Raw genomic sequence first — 14,255 nt, 5'->3', positions numbered from 1 at the left:
GACTTGCCCCCTGGTGGTCAGGAGAGAGAATGCAGCTTTAACACATGAAGCATAGACTTCTATACAACCAGAGGAGTCGCCCCCTGGTGGTCAGGAGAGAGAATGCAGCTTTAACACATGAAGCATAGACTTCTATACAACCAGAGGAGTCGCCCCCTGGTGGTCAGGAGAGAGAATGCAGCTTTAACACATGAAGCATAGACTTCTATACAACCAGAGGAGTCGCCCCCTGGTGGTCAGGAGAGAGAATGCAGCTTTAACACATGAAGCATAGACTTCTATACAACCAGAGGAGTCGCCCCCTGGTGGTCAGGAGAGAGAATGCAGCTTTAACACATGAAGCATAGACTTCTATACAACCAGAGGAGTCGCCCCCTGGTGGTCAGGAGAGAGAATGCAGCTTTAACACATGAAGCATATACTTCTAGACGCTCATGGGCAAACAGACAGGTAAGGTTGCTGGTTGGATAACGGCAGACATGCCCCTCTCTTCACAGCCGCGGTGGACATTCCTCACAACGCTGCAAAAAACCCGAACACGGCAAGAGGAGGCCAGGGGGGTTGACCCCCCCCCCCCTGTGCCCCTCCCCCTGTCATACACCTAGGTGGACTCACCTGGGCGTAGTCTCGCTCGACAGCCGCCCGCTTCTGGCTGAAAGTCCTAAAACGATGAGAAACAGAAACATGAATTACATTAAAATTAAAAATAGATATTCACATCGACAGCATTGGTATAATGTCCCTAAATATTTCACATCACATACTCTTAAAACTAAATGTTAACTTTCTCCCATTAACTTATTTAATTTATAATTTTTTGTGTCCATGAAACGTTGAAAACTGCTGCTGGACATTTTCAAAAGGCCCTAAATGTTTGGGCTCGTTTCACAAATGAGCCCAAAATGTGCCGAGCAGAGGCGCGTCAGGAAATATTGTTCTTTATTTCTTGTGTTTGACCGTTTCGTGGCTTCACTTTCAAAGAAACAGGAAGCGGGCGGACGACGACTCCAGTTGAATTCACACAGAGAGCCTCAGAAGAGAAGAGAGGTCAGGGCTCTGGGGAACAACAACAACGTCTTTAAACGTGCTGAGACACGACAGCGACGCTCCACCCCGACGCTCAACAATCTGGCCGACTTCCTGGGAGCTTCCCCCTCTTCCTCCAGCCCCCCCCCCCCCCCCCCCCCCCCCCCCCCCCCCCCCAAACATTCACTTCCTGTTTTTTGCTGACGAGCAGATGCCGTTTCCAGTTTGCTGACTCGCTTCTCGTCAGAGAGCGAGCGGTCCCGTTTCACAGCGTTTCTGCACGGACCGACGTGAGCTCGTCTCCCACGGCGACGCCGAACATCTGGCAGCTCTCTGTGACCTCGACTTCCAGCTGTTTGTAGGTCCAGAGCGCCGCCGCCGACAGGAAGTGGTCGACTCGACCGCGGCTCTGGGCTCTTCCACCTCTAACACGGCGGGCTGGCGTTCACACGGAGCGATGCAACAATGTAACACGTTCACGCTTTGATCTTTGGGGCATTAACCGTCATAGAACGTGTCAACATAGAGGGAGAAATAACCTCATTGGAACAAATATTAGACGATACGTTTCTGGAAATTACACACGGACGTATTCACAGGAGCAGATGTTTGATTTTATTTCATGTGTCAGTGATACGAGAGGAAAGCCTCAAAGATAAAGACTCCCGTCTCACTCGCGCTGACACATTTAAGAAGAATGCAGAATGCAGCTTTAACACATGAAGCATAGACTTCTAAACAACCAGAGTAGTCGCCCCCTGGTGGTCAGGAGAGAGAATGCAGCTTTAACACATGAAGCATAGACTTCTATACAACCAGAGGAGTCGCCCCCTGGTGGTCAGGAGAGAGAATGCAGCTTTAACACATGAAGCATAGACTTCTATACAACCAGAGGAGTCGCCCCCTGGTGGTCAGGAGAGAGAATGCAGCTTTAAGACATGAAGCATAGACTTCTATACAACCAGAGGAGTCGCCCCCTGGTGGTCAGGAGAGAGAATGCAGCTTTAACACATGAAGCATAGACTTCACATTGGAAGCTCTATGCGTACACAAGGAGCCGTTTCTTCTTCAGGAAGGTCTGCTTTAAACAAACATCTGTGTACATGTAAACAATGCCACGCGGTCAGACTCGTCGTGAACACAAAGCGGTTCTCCTCCCACCACCTCGTCTACAATGAGCCCTCCGGCCGCTCACCTCAGGTCCTCCAGGAGCTCACACTCCGTCTGGTGCTTCACTTGAAGTCGGCTCATCTGCTCTGCGTGAGTGTGTTTCAGCTCCTGGGCGACCCGGACCTGCAGGGGGAAGAAAAGATGGTTTATTAAAGAGACTTTGGCTAAATATTGATCACGACTCAGGAGCCAACCGGCGGGCGTTGATTGGTTCACAGCTGCAGCCAGGCGAGAGTCGGCCTCTCCGGGTCTTATTACTGTTAACATCCTTTACTTCCATTATGAGCCGGAGGTAAGTTTAATAATTGCAACCAAAATGAAAATATATATAAGATATAATTATTACGTCATATTTTGAGTTTTGGCCTACGAGACATTTAAACAAGCAATTTTAAAAAGTCATCTTTGACTTTTGGAATGAATAATTATTCGATTGAAAAACTAATGAGCAAATTAATTGATAATCAACGTTTTTCCCACTTAACAAATGTGCTACTCGATATCTCGCAATGTATTTTTTGTCCCTCTTAAATCTTCAAACGCGTCACAAATAGTTAAATATTCTAAACCAGTCTCTGTATTTTATAGCAAACATTCCTTAAAAAAGAAGGAAACGGTGCATTTGTTAGGGACTATTTTTAGCGGCGGATTAATCCACATCTGGGGAGTATTTATGGTCGAGGCACGGTGTAAAATAAACCAGTGTGTGTGTGTAAATAATGAAGGAACATGTCTCATTAATAACACAGAAATATGTTTTATTACGTGAAGAATTATATAAAAAGTCGGTGAACTTTACCAGAATACGTGTCGTTTTTCATGTAAACATGACAAATGTTTACTGCTGATGTTTCTTCAATGTGACGATCTAAGTAAATCTTTATTATACATGAAGAAGACTTGTTTTACAAGGTGGCCATTTTAGGATCAAGGAGGACGAGGTACCTTCTCTACAAGTACCTTCTCTACAAGGAACTTCTCTACAGTACTCTACAAGTACCTTCTCTCCAGTACTCTACAAGTACTTTCTATACAAGTACCTTCTCTACAAGTACCTTCTCTACAGTACTCTACAAGGACCTTCTCTCCAGTACTCTACAAGTACCTTCTCTACAAGGACCTTCTCTCCAGTACTCTACAAGTACCTTCTCTACAAGGACCTTCTCTACAAGGACCTTCTCTACAAGGACCTTCTCTCCAGTACTCTACAAGTACCTTCTCTATAAGGACCTTCTCTACAAGGACCTTCTCTCCAGTACTCTACAAGTACCTTCTATACAAGTACCTTCTCTACAAGTAGCTTCTCTACAGTACTCTACAAGTACCTTCTCTACAGTACTCTACAAGTACCTTCTCTACAAGGACCTTCTCTCCAGTACTCTACAAGTACCTTCTCTACAAGTACCTTCTCTACAAGGACCTTCTCTCCAGTACTCTACAAGTACCTTCTCTCCAGTACTCTACAAGTACCTTCTCTACAAGGACCTTCTCTACAAGTACCTTCTCTACAGTACTCTACAAGTACCTTCTCTACAAGTACCTTCTCTACAAGGACCTTCTCTCCAGTACTCTACAAGTACCTTCTCTACAGTACTCTACAAGTACCTTCTCTACAGTACTCTACAAGTACCTTCTCTACCTTCTCTCCAGTACTCTACAAGTACCTTCCCTACAGTACTCTACAAGTACCTTCTCTACAAGTACCTTCTCTACAGTACTCTACAAGTACCTTCTCTACAAGTACCTTCCCTACAGTACTCTACAAGTACCTTCTCTACAAGTACCTTCTCTACAGTACTCTACAAGTACCTTCTCTACAGTACTCTACAAGTACCTTCTCTACAAGGACCTTCTCTACAGTACTCTACAAGTACCTTCTCTACAAGTACCTTCTCTACAAGTACCTTCTCTACAGTACTCTACAAGTACCTTCTCTACAAGTACCTTCTCTACAGTACTCTACAAGTACCTTCTCTACAGTACTCTACAAGTACCTTCTCTACAGTACTCTACAGGTATCGTCTTTCCTGATCAACATTAAACCGCTTGAAGAACCAGGAGAACATTTCTCACATAACAAAAGTTCATTCTGTATATTTTGAATATAAAGTATTCGTTCAGCATGAAGTTGGTGAAGATGCTCCTTTCGTTGTCACGGTGACTGCTTCCGATTGGCCAGGAGATCAATTAGGAAGTGCCGATTGCATTCCTGATCACTATTATAATTATGCGACCGATTGAAGTTGACCAATTGTAACTTTCAATGTTCACCTTGAAACGTCATTTATCAATATAGAGCTTTAACTTCATGAATGTAATTAAAAAAAACATTTGAAGTATTCCTTCATAGCGTAAAAGATCCATTAAATAAAAATAATAATAATTTGAAATCAAACTAAGGGAAATAAGCATCCTAGTTTAAAATTGTACTGAAAGTCTTGTTATTGAAATATGAGGTTTTTATGTTCATTTTTCAAAATAAAACGCTTAAAAACACAACTTCTCTCTTAAACTATGTCGTTTATTCCGAGTTGAGCAACGACTCTTCTTCTTCTTCTTCTGCGCCAAACTACGAGCAGAAATGCGTCAATTTAAAAGTCGCGCAGGCGAAGCGACGCGGCGCGTCTTAGCGGACTTTCTCTTTCACTGGAAGCGGGTCCGCGCTGCGCATCGGCTGCGGCGCAAAGAGCGCAACGTGCGCGGAGTTCGCGTAAAAGAAGAAGAAAAAAAACACAACTTCACTTTGCGCCATCGTCCCCGGCGCAACTCGAGGGGATGCGCCGCTTGTAACGCAACACCTCCGCGACGTCGCGTCCCCAAAAACCAGCGACGTGGAGCTCAGAGAAACGCGTGAAAAGACGTCTTTTTAACGCGTTTCTCTCCGCGCGAGAGGGACCGACGCGGTTCTCCTTCAGGGGGACAAAAAGTGGCGCATGGGACTTTTTTAGTTTTTTTTAAATTTTTTATAACAAGTTTTTCTTCCCTCCTCGATTCGCAGAATCGCACGAAACGCGCACGACAACCAGCCGGTGCACGCGCGCGGCATTAAAAGCAATAAAATGAGAGTTTAGTGGCTAAAACCAGCCGAGCGGCAACAAAGCGGAACGTTTGATTTCCTCCCGTTAACCGTAGAACTCACCTTTCTCGGTGGGGGTTGCATCCTTATTTCTTGACATTAAAAAACTAACCGGAAAGGCGAAAGTTTTGTTCCGGTGAAAAGTTTTGCGCGAACGTTTTGGAACAACTTGTAACGGGAAAGAGGGAGTTTCGGCCCGGGTCAGGCGGCCATGGCGAGTCCGGTAAGTTGAGTCCCGTTGAAAACACTGTGGCCCCAGGGAAAAGAAAACACCAGCGTCAAGCTGGCCGGCGGAAGGGCCGGACGACACTTCCTGGCGTATTTTTCAAAATAAAACGATGTGTGAAGCGGAAATGCTACTTCCGTGTAGAGTCTTCAAAATAAAAGTTTAATTTTTATTTTATTTTTACATTGTCATGCACATCAAAGAACAGCTTTAAAAGTAATAACACATTATAATACATGTTATGTAATTCATACAAATTAAGTAATTCTAATTCTTTTTTTAATTATTATATGAAGCACTTTTCGAATGTGCTATATTAATAAAGCCTAATTATGTATCCTAATTAAAAAAAGTTTAGTAAAAAGTTGCAGATTATTCCACGAGGCCGCAATCCATACAAACACGAGACCCTGATACGTCTTCAGGTCTCACACTTATTACTATAGTTCAGTGGCTTCGAAATGTCCAAAAGGATTGTTTCATATATTATGTAATTGGGAGAGATTATTATGCTTAACTATAATTTATTACACAACTCAAATGTGATTTACTGTGCCGCTTTCTAAATGTTTTTACTCATTATGTCTACTGGAATGAGCTGGTATCTAAAAACGTGTTGTGTAAAGAGGAAATATTACTGCAGTTAATCAGCAATAGAAAAAACACCCATCGATTTTTGTTTGTTTGCAGTGGAACTTGTTTTGTATTAAATTAAATCTTTTCGCCATAAATCATCTTCGACAGGGAGCCCTCGAGTGGCTCTGTCCTCTCTAACGTGGATCAATGAATGTATATACACATATATATATATATATATATATATATATATATATATATATATATATATATATATATATATATATATATATATATATATATATGGATATATATATATGGATATATATGGATATATACTGTATATGTACACACACACATATATATCCATGTAGATGCATGCAGAACAAAAAGGTTTCTTTGTTTGTTAAAACTTGCAAGGCATTTCTTTCCCTCTTATTTTATATTAAATTATATGTAAAGAAACGCCGTAAACCGCTGTAACCCACGTCTGATTGGTCCTCTGCGGTCACGTGACGAGCCACCGCCTACGTCATGAACCAGGGTCAAGCGTGAAGGAAGAGAGTCAAGGGTTCAGAAACAGTTTTCAAAATAAAATCATTTTCTTTGCTGAATATTTCTTAATTTGTCTCCTGTTCAGATTTAATTTAATTTCCAGGCCACATTTCAGGAGACACAAGATGCAACAGGATGAATAGAGGTCTGTAAAAGTGTCACAATATGAAACAAGCTTAAACATTATATATATATACATATACTGTATATATATATATACATATATATACACACATATATATGTATATACACACATATATATATATGTGTATATATACACACATATATACTGTATGTATATATATGTGTATATATACACACATATATACTGTATGTATATATATATATGTGTATATATACACACATATATACTGTATGTATGTATATATATACACATATATATACACATATATACATACATATATACACACATATATATATACACATATATATATGTATATACACACATATATATGTATATACACACATATATATATAAATATATGTGTATATATATACACACATATATACTGTATGTATGTATATATATACACATATATATACATATATATGTGTATGTATATGTATATATATATATAAACATATATATATATATATATAAACACACACATATGAATATACATACATATGTATATATATATACACACATGTATATAAATATATATACACACACACACACATATATATATATATATATATACACATACATACACACATACATACATATACACATACATACATATGCTACACTGCATGTGCTCAGGGATTTGCTATTTAAAGTTAATCAGTTAATTTTTTACGCAAAAAAAGGTCAATATCTGTTTTAATTTAATTTTGATATTAATTATTTTAATTTTTTTTCAATTTATATATATATATATATAATATATATATATATAAACATCAACAGATGAACCGATATTACTGAACTGGAATAATCGAGCAGACAGCCTTCTGTTATTTAATATCTATATTCGTGCTTATTCCTCTCCTGCAGTTTGTGGCCCTCAGTATCAACACGACTGGACCGAGACACACACGTGTGCTTTTATTCTGAAGGACAGCGCCGTGGAGCCGGTGTTCCTCTTCCGCTTTGAGATTATTCCGACTTTAACTCGACCTCGCTGACGGCTCTCTGCGGTCTCGCATCGCAGCGGGTTCCGGTTCACGTAGCGGACTATCTCAGTAGCGATGTCCTCGTGGCGCAGGCTGCACGCGACGGCGCGGACGGCTCGCGGACTCTTCGCCTCCGCGCGACCCGCACGAGGACCCGAACCGTCGGGTCGGAGCCTGACGACAGGCTCACCTCTCCGGAATGACTTCTTCAAAGGTGCGTGGGGGGGTCTGCTCCGGACCCCGCCGGGCCAGGCTCCACTCGCACGGGGAGTTGTGTTAAAGTGTTTCTCAATAAACAAGTAAAGTTCCGGCTTCATGTGCCTCCAGACCTGGAGACCCAGCTGGCGGCGATGAGGCAGAAGGCGTCGGACGCTCTTCCGGGGAGCAGCTGGACCCCCCTGGAGGTGAACCCGGACCTCCCGCCGGAGAGGGCCGACATTGTGATCGTCGGAGGCGGCGTGGTGGGCTGGTCCATCGCCTACTGGCTCAAGCAGAAGGAGAGGGTGCGAGACGGCGTGAAGGTGATCGTGGTGGAGAAGGACCTCACGGTGAGAACGAGTGGTTTAAAAAAAGACCCATCAGTTCATTTTGTATAACCCAATATCACAAATATCAAACTCCCCTCAGAGGGCTTTACAATCTGTACACATACGACATCCCTGACCTTTGACCTCACATCGAATCAGGAAAAACTCCCCAAAAATAACCTTTACAGGGAAAAAAGGGAAGAAACCTTCAGGAGAGCAACAGAGGAGGATCCCTCTCCCCGGATGGACAGAAGAATAGATGTCATGTGACCAGATGAACAGAGTTACATAAACACATTACATGAATATGACAATGTATGAATGGAACTCCAATCCATGAAACAGAAGGAGGTAGAGAGGAGGGGGCGGGGCATCAGCAGGGCCAATGGGAGGCCGGCTCACCAGGCATCAGACACCTCCAGGTCCAATGGACCCTCTGAGACGTGAAGTCACAACGACTCCGGGGAGGAAGCAGAGTTAATAAGGTGCAATGGAGAGATGTAAATTCATCCATAAGGAGAGAGAGAAGAGGAGATAGGTGCTCAGTGTATCCTAAAACATCCCCCAGCAGCCTATAAGCCTATAGCAGCATATCAAGGGGCTCGACCAGGGCAAACCTGATTCAGCCCTAACTATAAGCACTATCAAACAGGAAAGTCTTAAGTCTACTCTTGAATGAGGTGACTGTGTCTGCCTCCAGGACTGAAAGTGGAAGCTGGTTCCATAAAAGAGGAGCTTTTAACAAACGTGTGAACCAGCTTTTCTGCATCTTTTTGAGACAAGATGTGCCTGATTTTTTAAATGTTACGTAGATGATAAAATGTAATCCTTGAGATTTGCTTCACGTGGAGTTAAAGGACAAGTGTCGGTCAAAGATAACTAGAGATTCTTTACAGTGGTGTTGGATGCCAGGGCAATGCCATCTACAGAAACCACATCACCAGATAATTGATCTCTGAGGTGTTCAGGGCCAGTAAAATAACTTCAGTTTTGTCTGAGTTTAACATCAGGAAGTTGCAGGTCATCCATGTTTTTATGTCTTTAAGACATTCTTGAATTTTAGCGAGCTGGTTGGTCTCCTCTGGTTTGATCGATAGATATAATTGAGTATCGTCTGCATAGCAATGAAAGTTTATGGAGTGTTTCCTGATAATGTTGCCCAAAGGAAGCATATATAAGGTAAATAAAATTGGTCCAAGCACAGAACCTTGTGGAACTCCGTGATTAACGTTGGTGGTCATTGAGGCTTCATCGTTTACAAATACAAACTGAGATCGATCTGATAAATAGGATTTAAACCAACTTAGTGCGGTGGTCTGTAGTTAGCCAACACCTCTGGATTAAGAGTGGGCTTCTTCAGAAGAGGTTTAATTACTGCTACTTTGAAGGAATGTGGTACATGGCCTGTTAGCAAAGACACATTAACAATATCCAGCAGAGAGGTGCCAATTAAAGGCAACACGTCTTTAAGCAGCCTCGTTGGGATGGGGTCTAAGAGACAGGTAGACGGTTTAGAAGTAGAAACCATTGAGGACAATTGGTCTAGGTTAATGGGAGAAAAGCTATCCAAATATACACCAGGGCATACAGCCGTTTCCAAGGCCACTCTTGAGGACAGATCGGCAGTAGTTGAGGGCAAGAGATCATCAATCTTGCCTCTAATAGTTCAAATCTTTTCATTGAAGATGTTCATGAAGTCATTACTACTGAGGTCTATAGGAATACACGGCTCCACAGAGCTGTGACTCTCTGTCAGCCTGGCTACAGTGCTAAAGAGAACCCTGGGGTTGTTCTTATTTTTCTCTATTACTGATGAGTAATAGGCTGATCTGGCATTACGGAGAGCCTTTTTATATGTTTTAAGACTATCTCTCCAAACTAAGCGTGATTCTTCCAGATTGGTGGAACGCCATATACTTTAAAGCTTTCGTGAAGTTTGCTTTAGGTCGCGGGTCTGAGGGTTCTACCAGGGAGCAAACCTCCTTTGCCTCACTGTCTTTTTCTTCAGTGGGGCTATCGAGTCTAGTGTCATTCTCAGTAAGCCTGTAGCACTATCGACAATATGATTGCTTCCTCAATATTGACTGCTTCCTCTCCGGTTCTCCCAGGCCTCATCCCTTATTGACTGCTTCCTTCCTGGTTCTACCCAGGCCTCTTCCCTTATTGACTGCTTCCTTCCTGGTTCTCCTAGGCCTCTTCCCTTATTGACTCCTTCCTCTCTGGTTCTCCCCAGTACTCCCAGGCCTCCACTGTTCTGTCTGCTGGGGGGATCCGACAGCAGTTCTCTCTGCCTGAGAACATCCACCTCTCCCTGGCCTCCGCAGAATTCATGAGGAACATCAACGTGGGTCATATTAAAAACAACATAATAAATGCTAAATAAAATAACAATAGAACATATTTAAACTTAAATACAATAATGTAAAACGTCTTTGACGTACATCTGTTCTGCAACTGGACCCTCAGGAACACCTCGGCGTGTTGAATGAAGACCCGGTGGACCTCCAGTTCAACCAGTCGGGGTACCTCTTCCTGGCCAGTGAGAAGTCGGCTCACATCATGGAGGAGAACTACAGCACCCAGAGGTGACTCCTTCAGACTCTCATTGGGCCCATAGGTGACTCCTTCAGACTCTCATTGGGCCCAGAGGTGACTCCTTCAGACTCTCTTTGGGCCCAGAGGTGACTCCTTCAGACTCTCATTGGGCCCAGAGGTGACTCCTTCAGACTCTCATTGGGCCCAGAGGTGACTCCTCCAGACTCTCTTTGGACCCAGAGGTGACTCCTCCAGACTCTCTTTGGACCCAGAGGTGACTCCTCCAGACTCTCATTGGGCCCAGAGGTGACTCCTCCAGACTCTCTTTGGACCCAGAGGTGACTCCTCCAGACTCTCATTGGGCCCAGAGGTGACTCCTTCAGACTCTCTTTGGACCCAGAGGTGACTCCTTCAGACTCTCTTTGGACCCAGAGGTGACTCCTTCAGACTCTCTTTGGACCCAGAGGTGACTCCTTCAGACTCTCTTTGGGCCCAGAGGTGACTCCTTCAGACTCTCTTTGGGCCCAGAGGTGACTCCTTCAGACTCTCATTGGGCCCAGAGGTGACTCCTTCAGACTCTCTTTGGGCCCAGAGGTGACTCCTTCAGACTCTCTTTGGGCCCAGAGGTGACTCCTTCAGACTCTCTTTGGGCCCAGAGGTGACTCCTTCAGACTCTCTTTGGACCCAGAGGTGACTCCTTCAGACTCTCTTTGGACCCAGAGGTGACTCCTTCAGACTCTCTTTGGACCCAGAGGTGACTCCTTCAGACTCTCTTTGGACCTTCTGGCTTCAGGGTTAATTATCAATGACACGTTTGTGATCGCAGGAGCGCCGGAGCCAAAGTGTCCCTTCTCTCTCCGGCACAATTGAAGCACAAGTTTCCGTGGATAAACACAGCCGGCGTGGGGCTGGCTTCATACGGTACACACACACACACACACACACAGGGGGGTGTTTAACCTCAAGGTCGTAAGAGTTCAGTGTTTTTGGTTTTAACATCTTTGAATCAATCGGGTCGTGAGGAACAGAATTCAGAGTTCCTAGTTTGACTGAAACTCATTTACACTTCATGATTCTTGTGAAGTAGTTTAACGTCTGTCTGCCTGCCTGTCTGTCTGCCTGCCTGTCTGTCTGTCTGTCTCTCTCTCTGTCTGTCTGTCTGCCTGTCTGTCTGCCTGCCTGCCTGCCTGTCTGTCTGTCTCTCTGTCTGTCTGCCTGCCTGTCTGTCTCTCTCTCTGCCTGCCTGTCTGTCTGTCTGTCTGTCTGTCTCTCTCTGCCTGTCTGTCTGACCTCCAGGGCTGGAGAACGAGGGCTGGTTCGACCCCTGGACTCTGCTGAACGCCTTCAGGAGGAAGGCCGTCTCCATGGGAGTCATTCAGTGCCGCGGAGAAGTCACAGGTCTGTGGTTGTTGTTGTTGTTGTTGTTGTTGTATTTGTTGTTGTTGTGGCCCCGCTGGCACAGAAACATCCTGATGTAACTGATCGTTTTTAATATTTGTCTTTTTTCACATTCAATTCTACTATTAGCAGTTTGCTTTTTGCAGCACTGAAGTCGTTTAAGATTGGCTTCATTAATATGCAGTTTGAAGTCTTCCAGTTTAACATCAACGACTCATAGAAATGTTTTCAGTCTTCACTTCTGGACACGTTGAGGTGGAAACTTTCCATGGGAATGAAAGGAAATGGAAAAGTAGATTTTTACCAAATCATAAGCAGACATAATCCATTCATTCCAATGGCAGTCGACGGCGCTGCTGAATGACATTCATGTTACAATTAAAATAACCGTAAACATGTGAGAACAGGTATTTTATGTGTATTTTCCACGGAATAAGTTAAAATGTAAGATTTTTAATACTTAAATCGTGCAAAAGAAACTCCAAATTCCAACCGTAGTCTCGTTCCCCTTCATGCTGAGTGAATGCTTCTTTAAGTTTGTATTCCTTCCCCAGATTTTAAATGCATAACCAGCCGAGTTATGTCTCCTGGTGGTGATGAAATGGATCTCAGGAGGATCAAATCTGTCAAAGTGAGTGAGCGTCGGGACGTTAAAATATAAAAGTGTTCGGTGGATTTGCTTTTAAAAACTCAATCGACCAAAGTCGTTCTTTTAAAATCTGTCTAAAATAAGATCAAAACTTGTCTTGATTAGCACGAAGATTGAAAGAAGTAATATCAGTCTTGGTTCACTGTTTTCTTTTCATGAATATTGTCCTTTTCTAAAAGGGCCCAGAGGTGCTCATAAACACGACTGCTTTGGTCCAAGGAAAACTAAAATGGACACAAATATTAACATTAACGTGTCTGTTGGTTGTAGTTTATTGTATATTTAATGTAGACATGACGGATGGTGAGTGAGCGTTCATGAGATCCTTAATTCACATTTGGGTGACAAGGTAGAACGTTTAAGAACTTACACGGTCAAATAAAAGACAGATTGTACCTCCTTTTTCTTAAAGAATTAACTTCCTTTTCCCCTCCCTTAATATTCTGGTCATTTATTTTATATTTTGATATATATCTGAATATTGCTAAATGAGTGCGTAGTGTTGCCGTGGTGGCTGACTGTGTGGCGTGGAGCAGGTGCAGATGCCCAACAGTCTGGAGTTCCAGCCCGTGGAATGTGCCATCGTGGTCAATGCAGCCGGAGCCGCTTCTGCTCGGCTGGCGGAGAAGCTGGGAATCGGCTTCGGCCACAAAGGCTCCGCGGCCGGAGTCCCGCTGCCCGTGGAGCCGCGCAAAAGGTCTGTTATTCACTGGAGGTCTTTAAACAACAGACTGTAAGGACTGTCTTTAAACGACAGACTGTAAGGACTGTCTTAAACGACAGACTGTAAGGACTGTCTTTAAAGTAAGGAGTGTCTTTAAACGACAGACTGTAAGGAGTGTCTTAAACGACAGACTAAGGACTGTCTTTAAACAACAGACTGTAAGGACTGTCTTTAAACGACAGACTGTAAGGACTGTCTTTAAACAACAGACTGTAAGGACTGTCTTTAAACGACAGACTGTAAGGAGTGTCTTTAAACAACAGACTGTAAGGACTGTCTTAAACGACAGACTAAGGAGTGTCTTAAACGACAGACTGTAAGGACTGTCTTTAAACGACAGACTGTAAGGAGTGTCTTTAAACGACAGACTGTAAGGACTGTCTTTAAACGACAGACTGTAAGGAGTGTCTTTAAACGACAGACTGTAAGGACTGTCTTTAAACGACAGACTGTAAGGAGTGTCTTAAACGACAGACTAAGGAGTGTCTTAAACGACAGACTGTAAGGACTGTCTTTAAACGACAGACTGTAAGGACTGTCTTTAAAGTAAGGAGTGTCTTTAAAGTAAGGACTGTCTTTAAACGACAGACTAAGGAGTGTCTTAAACGACAGACTGTAAGGAGTGTCTTTAAACGACAGACGGTAAGGACTGTCTT

The 14,255-nt window shown here is 43.3% G+C and overlaps 2 protein-coding genes across 3 annotated transcripts in view; one reads left to right on the top strand and one right to left on the bottom strand.

The window, feature by feature from the left end:
- Positions 1-5,563, bottom strand: part of LOC117742448 (F-BAR and double SH3 domains protein 2-like) — a 31,183-nt gene extending 25,620 nt beyond the window's left edge. Inside the window, exons 1-3 of one of the 2 annotated variants that reach the window (XM_034549818.1) lie at positions 5,336-5,563; positions 2,222-2,319; positions 616-661 (exon numbers count right to left, since the gene is read on the bottom strand). In XM_034549818.1, the coding sequence (XP_034405709.1) occupies positions 616-661; positions 2,222-2,319; positions 5,336-5,356 (165 nt within the window). In that variant the 5' untranslated portion in view covers positions 5,357-5,563. Of the gene's footprint in view, positions 1-615; positions 662-973; positions 1,143-2,221; positions 2,320-5,335 lie in introns of those variants that run through there. The other variant, XM_034549819.1, reaches the window with a different exon arrangement.
- A 2,187-nt stretch (positions 5,564-7,750) lies between these two features.
- On the top strand, positions 7,751-13,982 carry foxred1 (FAD-dependent oxidoreductase domain containing 1). Its single transcript, XM_034551037.1, has 8 exons — positions 7,751-7,980; positions 8,094-8,314; positions 10,527-10,637; positions 10,760-10,878; positions 11,655-11,749; positions 12,125-12,226; positions 12,781-12,857; positions 13,412-13,982. The coding sequence occupies exons 1-8, from the start codon at positions 7,842-7,844 to the stop codon at positions 13,610-13,612; spliced, it is 1,065 nt and encodes a 354-aa protein (XP_034406928.1). The 5' UTR covers positions 7,751-7,841; the 3' UTR covers positions 13,613-13,982.
- The last annotated feature ends 273 nt before the right edge of the window (positions 13,983-14,255 follow it).

This window comes from Cyclopterus lumpus, chromosome 14, assembly GCF_009769545.1.
Source record: "Cyclopterus lumpus isolate fCycLum1 chromosome 14, fCycLum1.pri, whole genome shotgun sequence".
Lineage (NCBI taxonomy): Eukaryota > Metazoa > Chordata > Actinopteri > Perciformes > Cyclopteridae > Cyclopterus > Cyclopterus lumpus.
Note: the sequence above shows the minus strand (reverse complement) of the source record. Positions and strands in the feature narration are given on the sequence as shown.

Excerpts from the sequence above, each read along its gene's own strand:
- foxred1 (XM_034551037.1), top strand. The coding sequence starts at position 7,842 with ATGTCCTCGTGGCGCAGGCTGCACGCGACGGCGCGGACGGCTCGCGGA. Across the intron at positions 8,315-10,526 it reads TGGTGGAGAAGGACCTCACG|TACTCCCAGGCCTCCACTGT; the intron begins GTGAGAACGAGT and ends GGTTCTCCCCAG. Across the intron at positions 12,227-12,780 it reads GTGCCGCGGAGAAGTCACAG|ATTTTAAATGCATAACCAGC; the intron begins GTCTGTGGTTGT and ends TTCCTTCCCCAG.